Below are 18,628 nucleotides of genomic sequence, written 5' to 3'. Positions count from 1 at the left end.
GAGACGGCAAGCCATTACAGGCGTGGTCTGGCAGCCTCTTGTGATTGGATGAGAGATAAGGGGTGGGGCGGGGTGGGGCGGGGCGGGGCGGGGGGCAACTACACGGTAATTTGAATTATTGGCTTATGAGACCTTTTTTTCTTTCATTTTATAGGAATTTTGTGCAATTTTAAGTGTTTACATGACACACATTTTATAAAATCTTGAGAGTGAAACAATCTGCTTCTGGAAGTAAAACTCCCATTCATTTTATTGTATAGGGGAATAAATTTTGAACAACAACTTGTAAATGTTTCTGTAAAAGAAAGACCTACTGTGAGCAACAAGGTTGTTAATCGATGGTGTATGCTTTTTTTTTTTAACCCATCAGCCTTTAATTCAGCTTATTTTTCAAATAATTGTATTTAACAGCATCACTCCTAGTGCAGAACTACATGACACATGATTCTCTACAGTAGACTGAGGAGAATTCTCCACCAACCAGAGAATCTTGACAAGTAAATAGTTTCTTACTTTCTTTGAAGCCATTAGGCACACAGTCTTGTACCTTTGTGTTTTTTCAAATTTCCGAATACTTTTTTGCTTTAAATCAAAATGTGTAATGTTTTGATTCACCTCATTGCTAGTTGGTTTGGCTTATGGCTTTTATAACTCATGAACAAAGATTTCTTTGAAAACTTTATATGGGAAAAATACTCCTGGAACCAAGGCCTCTGAAAAAGTGAACAGGAGCTTTTACGCTCATTTCTAAAATGGTCAATTTCCCCTCAAAGATCTGTTAATCTTTAGGGCTAAAATGTTTACCGCTTAGACCACTGATATCACTTGAATGCAATTTTCTTTTTTAAATTGTTTACCAAAGCTTTAACTGTTCAGTGAAACAATTATGCTTAATGAATATCATGCTAAATGGCGACAATGTGGTGATACAACTTAAGCTTTACTGTAACCCTGTTTATCAGTAATTGCAGCTAATTTTTATTGTAACATAGCGACAATAGGGCTCCATTAGCTAATTGTGGTTAATAGCAGCAGTAAGGCGTGGGCCGGCGTCTGCTCTCTTAATAATTGTTTCCTATGACTAGTTATCAGCCACACAGGTCTCTTCTAGAAAACCATTTAAAAACTTGTACCTCACACTTACAGTTTATATATATATATATATATATATATATATATATATATATATATATATATATATATATAAAAGAAGCTATGTTTTTAAAATATAAATATTTTGTAATAACAATATACACTACTGGTCAGTAATTTGGGGTCAGTAATTTTTTTTCTTTCTTTTTTTAAAATAAAATCAATACTTTTATTCAGCAAGGATGTGTTAAATTGATAAAAAGTGATTAGTAAAAAAAAATTATTATTAGAATATATATTATTAGATTTTTTTTTTTTTTTTTTTATAAATGCAGTTCTTTTAAAACTTTTATTCATCAAATATATTAGACAGCAGAACTGTTTCCAACACTCATAATAAATCAGAATATTAGAATGATTTCTAAATGATCATGTGATAGACTGGATGTTACATGTGACACTGAAGGCTGCAGTAATGATGCTGAAAATTCAGCTTTGCATCACAGGAATAAATTATTTTTTTTTAAGTATATTCAAATAGAAAACTATTATTTTAAGTTGTAATAAAATTTCACAATATTACAGTTTTTTCTGTATTTTTGATCAAATAAATGCAGGCTTGATGAGCAGAAGAAACTTCTTTCAAAAACATTAAAAATAGTAATGTTTCCAAACTTTTGGTCTGTACTGTATATATATATATATATATATATATATATAAAATACACTTAGGCAAAACTAGCTGCCATTTTACAGAAATACCACACCACATTTTATTGCTTAAACTTCTTATTTTGGCTCATTTGGGTTTGTGTTTATTAAGACAGGAAAAGTGACTTAAGGAGTGACAGTATTTTGTTATTTTGAGGCTTAAGACCTTATTTAATGTTACAAAGGTAAGCCAATATGCTTGGCATTCGGCAAGTTGTCATTACCTCAAAGTACTTTCTGTCTACATAATGTGTTCCTTAATTCTAGCGATATCAAAAGTATTGGCACCTCAGTATCAAGTCAATATTAAAGGGGTCATATGATGTGATTTAAATTTTTCCTTTTTCTTTGGAGTGTTACAAGTTCTTGGTGCATAAATAAGATCTGTAAAGTTGCAAATACTAAAGTCTCAAATCCAAAAAGATATTCTTTATAAAAGTTAAGACTTGTCCAGACTTTTTAAGACTTACCTAAAAAAAACTCATTTTAACACGACCCCACATGTCTACATCATGATTTTGGAAGGTTTGCATAACGCCGCGCAAATGTTAACACAAAAAAAGAAAGTGTAACTTTTATTCTAGCTGTTGCTGTTGCTGCCATGTTGTGGAGATGCTGTGTGTTTCATTGTGAAAGCGAAGCTACTTTGTTTGGCCTTCCAAAAGAGGAAACAGCTAGAAATCAGTTCCAGACCAGTTCAAACCAAATATTCAGATGTGTGCAGAGTAGGGGTGTAACGGTACGTGTATTCGTACCGGACCGTTTCGGTACAGGGCTTTCGGTATGGTGCACGTGTGTACCGAATGACGGAATGCAATATTTTGTGCGCGGAACATAAGTACATTTTCGTGTTTCCAAACGAACTTAAGATGCCGCGTGGAAAAAACGTGCATGCTAGAAATAGAACCAACGCCTATTTTTCAGGCGACACGCACGCGTGTTGGAAGTGTTTCCAGGCAAAATAGAATAGGAAAATATGTTTATGTGTCATTTTGTACACAAATACATATTAATTCATGACACTTTGATGTTTGAAAGTCTATAGGTTGACATAAATTCAGATATAAATGTAATTTAAAAAATAAATTAATAATTATCGATTTTTAAATATTGCACATGTCAAACATAGTCTATTTTGCCGTCAATACTGTTGACGGTGTCCTTTATCAGTAGGCTTTATATTTATGCTCAACATGAAGTATAGATATTGTTGTCATGAAGACGAGCCTGGTCTGTCGGCGGTCTCCCTGTCACCTACAGCAGCAGGCACGACACGGTTCTGGTGAAGCAGGCCTACAAGCTGGGATTGGTAATGCTGCACTGTAATAATAGTTATTTATTTATATTTTTCATTATATTTTATTATATGATATTGGTTTGAGACTGAGAGTATTTTATTTAGTGGAGAACTTTGCAGCAGTATTTTATTTCTTATTCTTTTTTTATTTTATATATATTTTATTAAAAAGTATTTAAAAAAAAAAAGTGTATAGTAATAAACAACCTGCTATTTAATGTTTGCATTTCTTTCCCTTACTGTACCTAAAATGAACCGAACCGTGACTTTAAAACCGAGGTACGTACCGAACCGTCACAAAGAATCACAAAGCACTGGATAGCTGGCCAATCAGCATACAGCTTTGTAGAAATCTACGCATTTCAGAAAGGCGGGGCATAGAGGAGCATATTTTTTCCTAATACACCAAATAATATTAATTTTAGCAACATCATATGACCCCTTGAAAATTATCTTTTTACGGTTATGTATTGTGTTCTGGATGTGTGGTGTCTGACTAACAAGTGGCCTCTTTCATTAATGCCTTAAGCAGACGCTTTTATCCAAAGCGACTTACATTGCATTCAAGCTAAAAATTTTCTCCTAACATTTCATATACAGTGTGTTGAAAGCTTCTCAAAATGCTTGTTTTTGTGAGGTAAACAAAGTCAGATACTTGACTTGATGGTTATTGTTTTGAGTACTGCAGTAAAGAGCAAACTACTTAACCTTTTTATATTTTTTACTTTTGCTTAAAAACAAGAGATTTTTTGCCTTAACACTAGATCTCAGACTCATGTTTATAGGTTAAATATGCTTCTGTTCAGTTACATTTTCAGCAACTTGATTTCCTGTGCCGCTAGCACTGAAACCAATTTTACAGTAATCTTTTAGATCTTAAGTTGTGTTGAAAGGTATTGGCATTTAGATTTTAATGCATAACTGCAATTGCAGTAGGAGTATCCAAGTTTTTTTGGAAGCCACATGTTACCAAACCCATGTTTTTGTTTCCTTCAGCCAAGATCTCATTTGGTTTTCAGATTTTTTTGCATACTTCGTGAATTGATTAATCTTGGGCTTCTAATGTTAGGATTGGGTGGAGAGAGAAAATGGTTCTCTGAGGACTGAGAGTTTAATTTAGCAAATTTATTATATTCGTTACTCTACTTTGTCAAGGAAAATCCCTGGACACTATTAGGGGAAATAACGTCTCGAATCTCTACGTCAACAGCTGTAAATTTAAAATCTGTGCATTTTTCTCCTGTGTGTGTTCATGTGCTTGTGTTTGTGTCTCAGCAGGTCACTTTACTGAACAGCCCAATTAGGTGAACATGACCCTCATGCAGATGTCAGGTGCTCTAAAGAACATAAACAAAGACCATTAGGGCCCTGGACACAGAAGAAGAACTTTAAAAAAAAACACCACACAGTCTTTACACTCAGACAAGTATATGTATATGTGTGTGGTGTTTTTTTAAAACCTCCAAGACATCTTTTAAACATGCTTTTAAACAAGCTAAACAAAAACTCTACCCTGTACTATCCTGTCTAATACTACTGTGAAGAATTACTAAGCAGTTTAAGAATCCTGTTGGCCCAAGGTCAATGTGAGAGAGTTTGGGTTCAGTTAGCAGAACTGTGACTTGCTTTATCGAGCCTCCACTATATGTACATTTTAAATTATTATAATGTTTTAATCATATACATGCATTTTACTGTATACATACTTTATAACATTTGGATTGTTATATAACTCTGATTTTTCTGAGTTTTGAGTTTTATTTGGTTGTCAACTTTTGGAATGATGTGTCATTTTAATATCCATATAATTTATAGATATTATTGAACATTATTATGCAAAAGAGCATTTTATTAAAAATTATCATAATTATAAATAATATTCATAAAATAATTTCCAAATATGAAACCTATCAAAATATAAATTTAAAATGTTTGTGTTAGTACCAGTGTATAAGGCCAAAATGTTAGCAGGGCAAGTAGAAGTCGGAACTACAGAAGCTAAAAATATCTGGATGTTAACTACCAGGTGTGTTTTTCCTCTGGTTGTGTCCTAGCTTGCCTTACCTACGAAGTGAGGTAGTCAAAAATCACCTTTCTAGCACAGAATCTTACTGGGCGAATGCATTTGGGTGTCCTTTTATGTAGTTTGTGAGGTCAGATGATGTTACAGTCCATTACCAATCAAAGATGTAGAATATCTCTTACCATCATGATGCAGTGACAACATCATAAAAGAATTCTCTTTTTCATGCTCTCTTTCTCTGTATCCCCCTCCATCTCTGTCTCTCATCTTTCTTTCATCAGTAAATGAAATAGAAAAGAGAATGCCTAAGCTCTGTTTCACAAATATTTGGGCTAAGGGTTCCCCATAGTGTCGATTTCACAATGTCAAAGGATAAAAATGTGTTTGTGGTAGAGGTTGGTGTGAGTCACGTGCCTTTGAGGGAGGTTTTCTTGTTTCTCTTGATTTGCACTCATTGTCAGACACAGATCTGGGCTTTGATTCAGAAACAAGAACAAGACTGGATGTGGTGCTCATGTTTGTTTATCTCCTTACCAGAATTACTGATTTGCAATGTCCGTTGACGAAGTGTTTTGTCATTTTGCACATTCTCAAGTTAAGTGATGAATTATATGTAATGTCATTTACATTACATGATGATGGTCTGTTCTCTTATATGCTCATCTTGTTGATGCCTGTGTGTTTGTTTCAAGATTTCATGGATTTTCTGATCCTTAACCAGCTATTTGCACAGGTCTCCAAACTTTCTGAGCAACCTTTTAACCTGCATAAAACAATTGGCAACCACACCATCATCAGAAGAATTTGAGCATTGGCTTACCAGACCCACTTCCATTTCTGACAGAATTGGATTGTTTGTTATTAATGACCTTGTCCTAAAATAAATGTATCGATTCACAATGGTTCACAAACTTTCTTTAAATATATATCCTTTCGTTTATGGATTGATGCATCACAGGTGTGACTCAATCCGATTCCAGTCAATGTCCTCCCTACATTTCCAGGCCTGATTTAGGATGATTATATCCGATGGAGAAAGAGTGAGTCCCTCATATCCTGGCGGTCTGGCTGGGAGGTTACATGGTGCACAGATCTGAATTAGCCCGCTGGGGTTCGACTTCCTTAAGCTCTTTGAGTTCCCCCAGAAAACAGTCCAAAACTTCTAAAAGTCACGAGAAAAAAAGTACGTTAAATATATGAATCTAAATTCTGTATGCAATGGGGAATCTCATCCACTAAAGCAGGTAACGGTGTGGAATTACATTTACTGTGAGAGAATAACCTACAACACACTCCATTTATTCTCTTCTGACTTATAATGGTTACCTCGTAAGATGATTCAGGTGGGCCGCTCATGTTCGGAAGGATGACACGCGGGGGCCTAGTGGCCTGAGACTCCGTGTTTCAGTGCTTTGGAATGTATTGTTTGGTTGTCATTGTACTCTCAGGCTCAGAGGGAGGATTTTGTAGTTTTCAGATATGAGATTTTGAAGCAAGGCCAGTTCAGCTCTCTCCAGAGAGAGAAACCGTGTTTGTGTTGGGCAGAACAGCTCTGCTGAGCTCAATAGGGACGCTTTTTCATTGCAAATGAAATCCATCCTCAAAGTTATTAGATTTTGGAGGTTTCTAATGCACACAAGCTCTAACACAAGCACGCAATCATTCTCAGACACACAAAAACACACTGATGTGTATCTCAACAGTCTGTCCTCGTGTAAACCGAGCAGTTTTTCCAGTTGAATTTGTTCTGATATCGCCTCCTGTAGACAGATGACATAACAGAGATATGATTTTTGGAAACTTTTCAGGGTATTCTGCACTTAACCTTGGTTGGGCATAAATATTCCCATTCAGAGATTCCCTAGGTAAGGCAACTTTAAATGCCTTGCAACTACTAAATGCAGGTTAGGAGTTGATGGCATTATAATTTTAAATATAATTATAAATAATAAAATACTTTAAATATATATTCAGTAAAATATTGGATAACACTTTACTAAAAGCCTTTATGTATAATGCAATATAAAAGGTTATTAAAGGGTATAATGCATTATAATTATTCATAATGTGCATTGTAATATGTTATGTCTTCTCATAAATAATTATAACCACCTTTAAAATGCATAGTAATGAATTGATACTGAAAGTGTTATAATGTAATAATAACTGCTGTTACAATTATTCATGAGACTGTACAGTGCATTATAAGGTGCATTACAAGGCATAATTAAAACATTACAACTTTTTAGAATTCATTATACATTAAGGCTTTAAGTAAAGTGTTACCAGTAATTTATGTTATGACACATTATATTAATTTGAATATATTGAACATGCTACCATTCAAAAAAGTATTATATAAAAAAAAAAGATGTTTAAGAAGTTACTTATTCAGTAAGGATGCATTAAATTGTTCAAAAGTGACAGTAAAGACATTTAAATTTGTTGCAAAATGTTCAAATTCTATAAGAGAATCTTGAAACAATTATCACAGTTTCTTCAAAAAACAAATCAGCATATTAGAATGATTTCTGAAGGATCATGTGACATGTGACACAATTATATTTTAAAACATATTAAAATAGAAAAGTTCCATATATATATATTTTTTTATAATAATATTTCACAGTATTGCTATTTTTACTATATGTTTGATCATCTAAATTCACTTTTTTTCCAGAGGCATCATTCTACAAATGCTGTACCTGTACTTATTGTTGCATATTAACCTGTGATATAAGAAAATATTTTAACCAAATTGTATATACTTACGCTATAAAAGATATTTTTGCGATTCTCATCCACAAATTTGCTCAGTAACCGAATTAGGTATTAGTTCATGGTTGGAACGAGTAATTGCTCCCTTCAGACTTGATTTTCTAAAGAATTTAACATACGCAGAAGTGGAAAAGGCTGTGGTGGAGGTCTCTAACATATTGATTGATTGTGTCATGGAAATAACTATAGCAGAACTATGTAATTCCTGCTGGATAAATGTCACAGCTGTAGTTTGATAGATGCGATGCTACATTTTTTAATAGTCTTAATAGTGCTGACGAATCTCTTGTCTCTGCTCTGCAGACCTTGGGGGATTCGGACCTGGCAGAGGTTCTGAAACAACTTCTTCTCCTCATAAAGTCCAGTGAGTCTGGAACAGGTTCTGACTCTGGTGAGCTTAGTGTGGATGATCTTCTGGTGCTGCTGGTCTATATCTACTCTGTGGCCAAGGAAGCATGTCCAGGTGGTGCTGATGAGGAAAAACATGTTGAAAAGGTGGAAAATGAGTTGATTGGCGCACTGACACTCCGACTCACCCGGCAGACCTCATTAAGCCCTCTGCTGCAGGAGATCACAGGTAAGTGGTGGAATACTCGTTCAACATGATCCCAGTACCCTTAGAATAAAGCAGTAATGTATAGAGACAACTCTAAGTCAGTCATTTGTGGGTTGATAGGAAGAGTAGATTACTAATGATTATGGTCACATTATTGTCACTAAGTTTCCACATCACTGAGTGACTTCTCATGAAGCTGTCAAGCCCAATCTCAATGTAGCACACTAGTGATTAGTGCTGAAACATTTAAACAACATTAAAACAGCCACCAGCACAGCCGCTGCACAGCTGCTCTAACCTCTCCACTTCAAAACTACATACATCAGTGGAACAAGAACAGCACTGATCGCCCTGTAATGGGACTCTGACAAACCAGAGCCATACACCCAAACCGCTATAAGTTGGAACCGTTCTATGTCTCATCACACACATACTTGTACATACACATGGATGGTACCGTCTTTGGACATGTCCTGAGGTGTGACATGCAAGATTTTGCTCATTCTTTTATTCATGTAGATTCTGTGAGCTCCTGTTATTGAGAGACAGTGTACATGTTCATCTACATGTACTGTCATTTTTGTAGAGATGCACAATATTGGTACCATATCAGTTATATTAAAGATGGGACAACTTAAAGAGATAGTCCACCCAAAAATTAAAATTCTGTCTGTAATTACGCACCCTTATGTCGTTATGTTGTCCTGTTAGACCTTTGTTCATCTCCAGAACACAAATTTAGATATTTTTGATGAAATCTGAGAGCTTTCTAACCCTGCATAGATAGCAACACAACTGACATGTTCAAGGCCCACAAAGGTAATAAGGACATTAAAATAGTCCATTTGACAGCAGTGGTTGAACTGTAATTTTATGAATCTACAAGAATATTTTTTGCTAAAAAAATAATGATTTTATTCAACAATTTCTGCTCTTCTGTGTCAGTCTTCGACGTGCATCATGAGAGCACCAGAGAATGCAGCTTTAAAATTTAAAAATGAAATGAAAAGTGAAGTGAAATGACGTCTGCTAAAAATTCAGCTTTGCGGTCACCTTAATAAATTACATTTTAAACGATATTTTCTATATATTTTTTTGGTGACTTTTTAAAGAGAGTCGTTTTATGTTGCTAGGCAACCACCAAATCAGCTGTTCTGTCAGTATAACCAAGTGATTACAGCGCTCTAAAATCTTTGTTTTTGCTGTCAAGTAAATTGTCATATTAGCAAAAACCTTAAAAAATACAGCTCCAGGTAACCTGCAACAGATACAAGTCAAGATTATATGAAATGGATGGAGACTGTAAAGTGATTGAGTTAAAATGACTGAAGGGAAGCACCTCTGCCTTCTGTCTTCTGTTGAATAAAAATGCTTGCTTTGGATAAAAGCGTCTGCTAAATGAATAAATGTAAATGTTCTTTTGTCTTCAGGAATACGCACTCACCACCCTCACACTCCATTAGTCACACAGACACACACACACGCTAACACACTGCTCGGTTTTAGGGTGGAATCCACTTCCAAAGTAAAAGATTCAAATCTTTGATTTACTTTTTCCTCAAACGTTCTCCTTTCCCTTTTTTTCCTCTTTTTCTTTTCATGCTCTCGCTTTCGTTTGGTGACAGTTGATGGAAGCCATCTGAATCTGTGGCCCATATGAGAGCCTGTAAACCTGATTCGGCTTGATTTGTGAAGGCAGGAATGAACTCTGTACACTAGCTGCACTTCAAACCAACTCATTCCCAAGGCTTTAGTTTCTTAGTCATTTTTGCTTGCCGCCTACATAATGTTGTGTATTCAAGGTTACATTGAGGTTTCTCAAAAGAGTGTGTGCCGTGCATCTTTGGAAACATGACTACAAGCTCAACTTTTCCATCCTTGAGGTCTCTGTGTGCAAGTGTGTGTATATAAAGTTGTTTTACTCCTGCAATGATTCGATGTTGTACTAAAGTGAAATTCAAAGTGCCTATTAGGCTGGTGGACACACCCTGAGAGAGTCGCCATCAGCGCGGCCTTCGAAAGCGTCTAATAGATGCTTTGCCACAGTGGTCAGACTGGCGTGTGGTCCTCCATCTTTACAGTGTCGTTTCAAATCTTTGTGTGTGTGTTAGTGTGGTTGGAATCAGGGTTTTTAAGTTTAATGAATGTTTCCGTACCTGTGGGCTTCAGAAAGGAACAAGCTGGCATGATGCAGCATTGCGATTGTTGGAAAATATGTTGTAACTTGAGCATACATGAGCATACGCTTTCTTGAGCTTAAAGCTCCATTAAGAATTAAAGCCATGATATTATACAGTATTATTTATTTAATAGTAAATGTGTGTGTAGTTTGATTTTATCCTAAAACGTATGTAATAATAATAATTATATTAATAATAATAATAAAATAATAAAATAAAATAAAAAATACATAAACACATAATAAATAATATATATATATATAAGTATATTTATTTTATTTATTTTATGTGGTTATTTATATAATACTATAAAAATTATTAATTATTTTTACATTTGTTTGCTGTCATTCTAACACATATAATAATTATAATAATAATAATTTATCATATGTATTATATTATATGCATTAACATTATATATGCATTACATTTTTCTCTGCTCCTTTCATTCTTTTCTTTTTTTTTCATCTCACATTAATGATGACTACTATACTTCTGTAACAATATTTTATGCATTAAAAGTTAATTTTAAATGTAATATTAGAATGAATATTCGCTTTCTTGCTCTTTTGTTCTTGTTTTTCTCTTCTTCTCTTGCATTAATGAAGAATGCTTTGGCTCTTGCTAACTTCCTGCTCTGCTCGGCTGAGGGGCCCCTCGTTCCCTCTCTCTGTCTTTTAAAGCTTATGACTCTCATATAAACACAGGACTGCCAATAACAGTGCCAATGCACACCAGGTGTGTCCAGGCAAATGTACGACCGTTCATTGACAGTTATTTGTAGAGTTTCTGAGCGTATGAACGTTGACGTGTGAGACTGGACGCACGTGTGATGAAACTTCTGCCATATGTTTTCATCATCAGTGTAACAATCAGATTATTTAACAATGAAAGAACGTGCAGCTGTGGCTGGTGTTCTTGTACCAGTGCCGTGCATGTGTTCAGTGAAATATATATTGATTGTGACATTAGGCTCAATTAAATTGGTCAGAATGGGAAGCAGGCTCTACTTGAAACCTGGTCGCTATGGGAACGAGCCGCTTACACACACACACACACACACACACACATGAACTCAGCCCTGGTCAGCATGGGAACCGCTCTGCTCTGACTCTCATTTTAAATCCGCAGAAAATTAGCCGAGAAAGAAACACACAGACATAATCAAACTTACACACACATCAACATATTCTCTTAAACTCTTGAATAACAGGACGTACACCCCAGCATAAATACACAGCAGAGAAGCCTGTCTGAGCGTACATACACATACAGAGGGTGAGAAGTTAAAAATGCACTCAAAGATGCGTTTGCCTTCTCAGGGGAGGTGGATTACAGACCTTCATGATTACAGATGGGCTGATGCTGTAAGTGCTGGTGTAACCTTCACAGCTGTCTTTCATTATCTGTGCCGGCCTGTTTACCAACATCAGCTGCCCATTCTGTCATTTTAGCTGTCTTATTCACTATTTATCTAGCTCTGTTTTATCTATCTATCTATCTATCTATCTATCTATCTGTCTGTCTGTCTGTCTGTCTGTCTGTCTGTCTGTCTGTCTGTCTGTCTGTCTGTCTGTCTGTCTGTCTGTCTGTCTGTCTGTCTGTCTATCTATCTATATTCATCTTGTCTGTCTGTGTATTGAACATCTAGAACATCTTATGCATCATTCTTTAACCCTGCCTGCCTGTCTGTCTGTTATTCTGTCATTCTATCTGTCGTTCTATGTCTCTACCTATCGTTCTACCTATTACTCTATCATTCTAATTATCATTCTGTCTTTCTATTTGTCTTAGGGATGGGAATACTCATTGATTCTCTCTGTGCATCGGCATAAAAAGTTAACAATGTGATGCATCGATTTTAAAAAGTGTGCATCAGATACAAGTTGAGATTTGTATTGTGATGCATCATTTCTAACATATTTGCATCAGCAAAAACTGATTTGTTTATATATTTACAATAGTGAATGGGCTATACTGTGGTTTTATTGCTTAGAAAGTGACCAGGAATCTGTGACCAATATTTTGTACGTAGATTGATTTCTCCTCTCTAAACTGTTTCTCAAGCGTGTTCTCTCATCACTGCTGCTGCGCAATGGAGACATGAGGAAAAAAGGTATTAAAGTCCTTAATGTCGATCAAATCAAATCAAATCGATCCACCATGGCAAGTGTATTTTCATGATAGCTGTAAAGGGAGTATTGTAATGGGTAAATAATATGTAATCTAATACAGTCCTAATTACTAAGTTTAAATGAGTTAAAGGTAGGGTAAGTGATTTCTGGTAGCCAATGTTGATGCTTCAAATCACAAAAACAAACACGCCCTTACTTCAAAAGGGTCTCGCCCCTATTTTGATAGCTCCGGCCATGCATATGTATGCAACCCAGGATTATGGTGGAATCTGCTGTATTATTATCTGCTGTATTAAACATATTATCTTACTTTTTGGAGACACTTTGGGAGCTGACGCTTGAAACAGACAGTGGAGGAGGTTTAGACGCTCCAGGCTTATAGTGTCTTTATTAAAGCTGAAGGGAATGACAACATGATTGCAGATAAACATGTGAACAAGACACACGAGCATATTCAAGTAAAAGCCAGGATATATTAGTTCTGTGAAACAAAGCAAAACTAATGTTACTCCCCTAACAAGAAGAAACAAAACAACCTCAGCATCCAATCCCAGGCCTTCCCACTTGAGTTCTCTCCAGCACTGGAAAGCTGATCCGAAATTTACACGGTTCCTACTTCTTGGCTTATCATAAGCCTTCTTTGGTTCCACAGACGTTTTCCTCTGTTGTTTGTAATCCGCTGTCTCTGTCTTTGTCGTCGCTCGGATCGGCTAATGTCCGTCCTGTGCACTGATCGCTCTCTCCTCCACATCATGAGTAGACATGCCCCTTACTGCTGAGTGGTACTCGGCCCAACTCAGTTTTCTAAAGATTTCTTTCATTTTTTTTTTGTTTTTTTAATACTTACCCCACATTTAATGTCTGTTTTTATTAATTAAAATTGAGTCTTTTTGTAGAGCATTTTTAGATTCTATTTATAGCATCTGTTTTGCTAGCATAATAAGGTACAGCTGTCATAAAACCAGAGAGAAACGCAACATGGCTATAATTGTAGGTGAAAAAATCACTGGGTTCATATCTTTGTGTTCCTACTGGTCAGTGTTAAGAGTAGCTCAGCCTGACAGTTATCCATCCCCGGACCAGGTTAGTTTCCCAGCCTATATAGCCACAGTGACTGAGCTTGATCTATGTTAAATTTGATTAATGGAAACAAATCATTTGACAATGAGTCAGACTAACTGAAATAAGCCTGATTTATTTGGAAAAATTGTTTTATAACACAGGCCTCGAGTCGTTAGAAGTCAGAAGATACTTAAGTTCATTTAGAATTTGCTGTCTGTCTGAACCTAAGAAAATAAAAGCTATCATATATTTTTTTTTTTCATTGTATCATATTGCATCGAATCGCATTGTGTTGAATGGAACTGAATTGAAATCAGATCACGCTGCATCGTAATGGGGATAATTTTATCGTATCGCAGCAGTGTGTGTATATATATATGTGTGTGTGTGTGTGTGTGTGTGTGTGTGTGTGTGTGTGTGTGTGTGTGTGTGTGTCTGTGTCTGTGTCTGTGTTAAGTGATTATTTTAATATTATTTTATGTTGAAAATATATTCATTTTGCTAAATAAATATATTGATGTTTTTATTATAGCAACTAAATAGGACTGTGCAGGGACTAATTAATTAATGAATTAATAGTTTTAAGAACCAAACGACCTGATTCACTATAATAATTGTCTGCTTATACATTTATCTGTCTATATAATTACATATTGTGCTTGCGATGGCAGTCTTTGTTTCTTCTGTGAGTTTGATCTACAGAAGTGCAGGGGTGTTTGCTGCGGCATCTTATTATGATGTTATTGGAGTTCGGCGCTGTCATCACTGAAGCATTGTGGCTTCACACGCAGCGGGTGGAGAGTCAGAGGTGAGGCTGTCGAGTTCCTCCAAAAAGAGAAAGGTTGAAGAGCAGATCAGAGATAAAAAATGGATGAATTCACTAGAGGATGGACAGAAAACGAGACAGAGGAGTGTTCTCACTCCTGTAGAATGTTAATGAGAATGTGCCTGACTCTGAATCTGGCTTTAATTGTTGTCAGTAACTTATGTATGTGTGTAAGTGGGTGTTTGTGTCTGCTTTTAATTAAAGCACAAGTCTGTTTATCTAGGAAAATGTGTCCATTTCAGACTTACATCATAGGAAACAAGTTCTTTAGTGGAGTTATCTACAGCCAAATCCACATGTGGTACCTGAACTATCACTACTGCTATGAAACAAGAAATATTATTGGATAAAGAGGCTCCCCGTTGAGCTGAGAAGGCAAATGTAATTGGATGGCTTCAGATGGTTTTTGTGTGAAACACAATGTTATTGACGGAGGTGTTGACTTTCTGTAAACAGCGCGATGGTGTGCTACTGTGTCTGTTTATAGAACTGGACGAGCCCCATCAAAAAATAAAACTATGAAGACTGTTTATAGAGCGGTATTGTCTGAATTAGGAGCTGATGGATAGCATATGAATCACAGACCTGATTTCAGAATGGCTCGGTGCTTTGAACAGTGAAGAGTAATAGAAATAGTAGAGAGTCTGTTCTTTGTTATGGTTTATGATTTATGATATTGAATGATATTAATGTCTGCTGGCAACGTCAAGGTTTAAAGTCAGCATAAATAAGTGGTTGCAGCCCATGTACAGGTGGTATTTCCAAGTGATACAAGATGTTTTATATTATATCAGTGATTTTATCCATTGATAACTCTTGGGATTATGAAAAGGTGTCTCTAATAGGAGGTTGAAGGGGAGGGGTTGAAAAAAAAGATTATACTTGTACAGCATGATGCAAAGACGGAACAGTTTGTTACATTTTAACTCTGTAGAAGAATGGCATTGATAAGAAATTTTATTAAGAAAGTGATAAAAAATTGTCACTGTTTTCATTCATTCTTTTTACTGCCACTGCTTACAGGAAATTGTTAATTTGAAAACTTAATTAATGACGAATAACTGTTGAAAAAATATTTATTTGATAACTGTTATCTTATAATCTTTAGCAAATCACAGAATTAATATTAGTTTTCATACTCAAATACCATGATGACTGCATCCACTTGTAGCATTTATTTATTTGCTTGCTTTAAAAAAAAATTTAAGCTTATTTACACAAAATGATACTGAATATTAATATCAGCTATTTTATCGGTTATTTTGTCTGATCATAACATTAAAGTAATAACTGTCCTATATCTGCCCGAATTTTAATATTGTTGAATGTCTATCAGTGTTATAAAGTTTAACTTTTGTTTAGGATGAGTTCTAATAATAAAATAGAATCATCATTCATTATTAATGATCTTCTAAATATGTGCCAGCTTTATCTGTGTGTTATGAGGAGTCACAGAAACAAAGTATCTGTCAGCAAAATTATTAATACACTTATAAGTGCATATATTTTTAATTCATAAATACACACAGACATATTTTGGAAAGCAGTCAAAAACTGCAGAAATAAACACAGAGAGCATGTACGCTCAACTGTTTACACACATGTACAGTACATGTAGAAGTGTAATGCATGATCTGAATATGTCCCAGCACATAAACACATGCACATAATCTCTATTTCACAGTGATTTAGCTCCACATATATACATTTAAAAAACTTCAATCCCACTTCATCCTTTCAGCCAGGAGTGTTTCATCCTTCATAAATACACATGTTAAAACCAAATACACACACTAGTACAACACATTCACAGAGTACATGATGGGAAAAAATCTTTCACCAGTCATTGTGGGAACCATAGGCAGCAGGGGATCGTGCTGGGAGGTCTCTCTGGAGATTATATGGATATGAGGGTGTCTTCCTCTGAGTGTGGCCTCATACATTAGAGTGGATGTGTAGGTTTGTTTTGGTGTGATATCAGATATCATATCTAATGATGTGTTCCTTCTGTGTCCATGTTCATTCATATTTGTGTGAATGTTTTTGACATTAATCAAAAAACAACATTAACAACAAAATATTTATTTAATAACCATGCAGTGAAGACTAAGGCAATAGTACAATTTATAGTTGTAGTTTAAATTTGATTATTTTTGTAGTTTATAGCTTTTTCTGAATATGCAGCACAATGAATATTCTCCTTTTTATTTATTTTTCTTATTTTACATATTTGCTGTTTTTATCTTATTACGGAACGTTTACTTTAGTTTAATCAGTATACCTAATTGAGAAATTGTTTATTATATATATATATGTACACACATAATGACAGTAGTGGTTTGTACAAACTGGTTTCTTCAGAGGAAATGAGCAACCATGCTTTAATTTAAAAAAAATCTCTTTAATTAAAGGAAATGAAACAATCCTCATCTCCAGGACAGGAGGCACAACCAGACAAGCTTACTGATTGGAGGATCTCACCACTAGTATCATCCAATCACAATTTGCCAGCAGGATATTTCAGTAACAGTTTAACTCTGTGTGTGTGTGTGTGTGTGTGTGTGTGTGTGTGTGTGTGTGTGTGTGTGTGTGTGTGTGTGTGTGTGTGTGTGTGTGTGTGTGTGTGTGTGTGTGTGTGTGTGTGTGTGTGTGTGTGTGTGTGTGTGTGTGTGTGTGTGTGCGTGTGTGTGTGTGTACTGTATGTTCATGAAGGAAGTAAAAAGTCTAATAAATGCAGTTAGCACTTATTTGTGACAGGAAACCCTTCAGCTCATAAAGAGGTTTTAAACCGTAATCATAGCTGCAGGGGTCCCTCGTACTCGACAGACAAACACGAGCGAGGGGACAGTCCCTGCCGTCTTACATGCAGCCAAACACACGTCCACATTCTTTCTGGTCATATCACTCCTTTGGGAATGGTTGAGATTACTCACCCACAGTCCAACACGCTCTCTCTAGCTCTGTTTGTCCTCTCTTGGGGTCTGTCCTGCTTGCCCTTTACGCATGCTTGTCTGTCTCTGTCTGGGTCACTGCAGAGATGCAACTTTTTTCCCCTCCCGTCCTCTCTCCATCTCTCTGCATGTCAACAATTGTGCTTTCAGTCTCCAAAATGTTGCATCTTCTTGAGTTCATTGTTTTGCCTCTAATAGCTGTTTTGATTTGTTTTGTTTTGTTCTGCTTTGTCTGCTTCGTTATTTTTGCCATTTGTTTTATATAGTTTTGCTTTGTTCATTTTTGTTTAGTTTTTGTTTTATTTTTTTGTTATTTTGCTTTATTTTGTGTTGTGTTTTTTGTTTTAATGATTTACTATTTTTTTATTTTAGTTTCAGTTTTAAATAGGGAAATATTCTTTGTGACATTTATTAGTTTAGATTATTTTCTTTACTACTAAAATCACTGAATAACAGCAGAAACAACAGTCAGCCTACTAACATAATTCTGTTTACGTTGTTTCTTTTGTCTCTCTGCTTGTGGGATTGAATTCATTATCTGTGGCAGGCATTTTTATTCTGCTGTAATGAGTGGAATTAGCAGTGAAAATGGTGAGCTTTCTTAATCATTTTTGGTTTTGGTGAAATCGGTGTTGGTTTTTATGGCTCTTTTGTTCTGGTCGTTCAGATGTGTGTGTTCGAGGCTTGCACAGTGCTGGGCTCCAGATGGAAGGCCTCCCATTGCACGACGTTGGCCGGGTCATTTCCTGTTTGGAGGTCTGGTGTTAATCAAGGCCCGAGCCAGGGGGAACGGCCCCTATATTCTGCTCTTCACTCCACCACACTAACCCTGTCTTTCCTTTCTCAAGTCTTTTTGCTATCTCCTTCTTTCTCTCCCTGTCGTCTTTGTTTCTCTGCAGGGGCCAATACCCCTCTCTTTTCTACTTTCCCCCAGGTTGTTCTCTACCATCAGTTCTTTCATCTTTTCTCTTGATCCTTTTTGTCTTATATTCTTTAACTTTTTTGAGTTCTTGATGA

General features: G+C 35.7%; 1 protein-coding gene across 1 annotated transcript in view; it reads left to right on the top strand.

Annotated features, from left to right (window-relative positions):
- The window catches only part of scfd2 (sec1 family domain containing 2), a 117,333-nt gene that overhangs the window by 49,649 nt on the left and 49,056 nt on the right, over positions 1-18,628 (top strand). Inside the window, exon 5 of the mRNA XM_059512950.1 lies at positions 8,205-8,478. Coding sequence (XP_059368933.1) covers positions 8,205-8,478 — 274 coding nt within the window. The remainder of the gene's footprint in view (positions 1-8,204; positions 8,479-18,628) is intronic.

This window comes from Carassius carassius, chromosome 27 (genome assembly GCF_963082965.1).
Source record: "Carassius carassius chromosome 27, fCarCar2.1, whole genome shotgun sequence".
Taxonomy (NCBI): domain Eukaryota; kingdom Metazoa; phylum Chordata; class Actinopteri; order Cypriniformes; family Cyprinidae; genus Carassius; species Carassius carassius.
The sequence above is the reverse complement of the archived record's forward strand: the minus strand, read 5'-3'. Positions and strand labels throughout refer to the sequence as shown.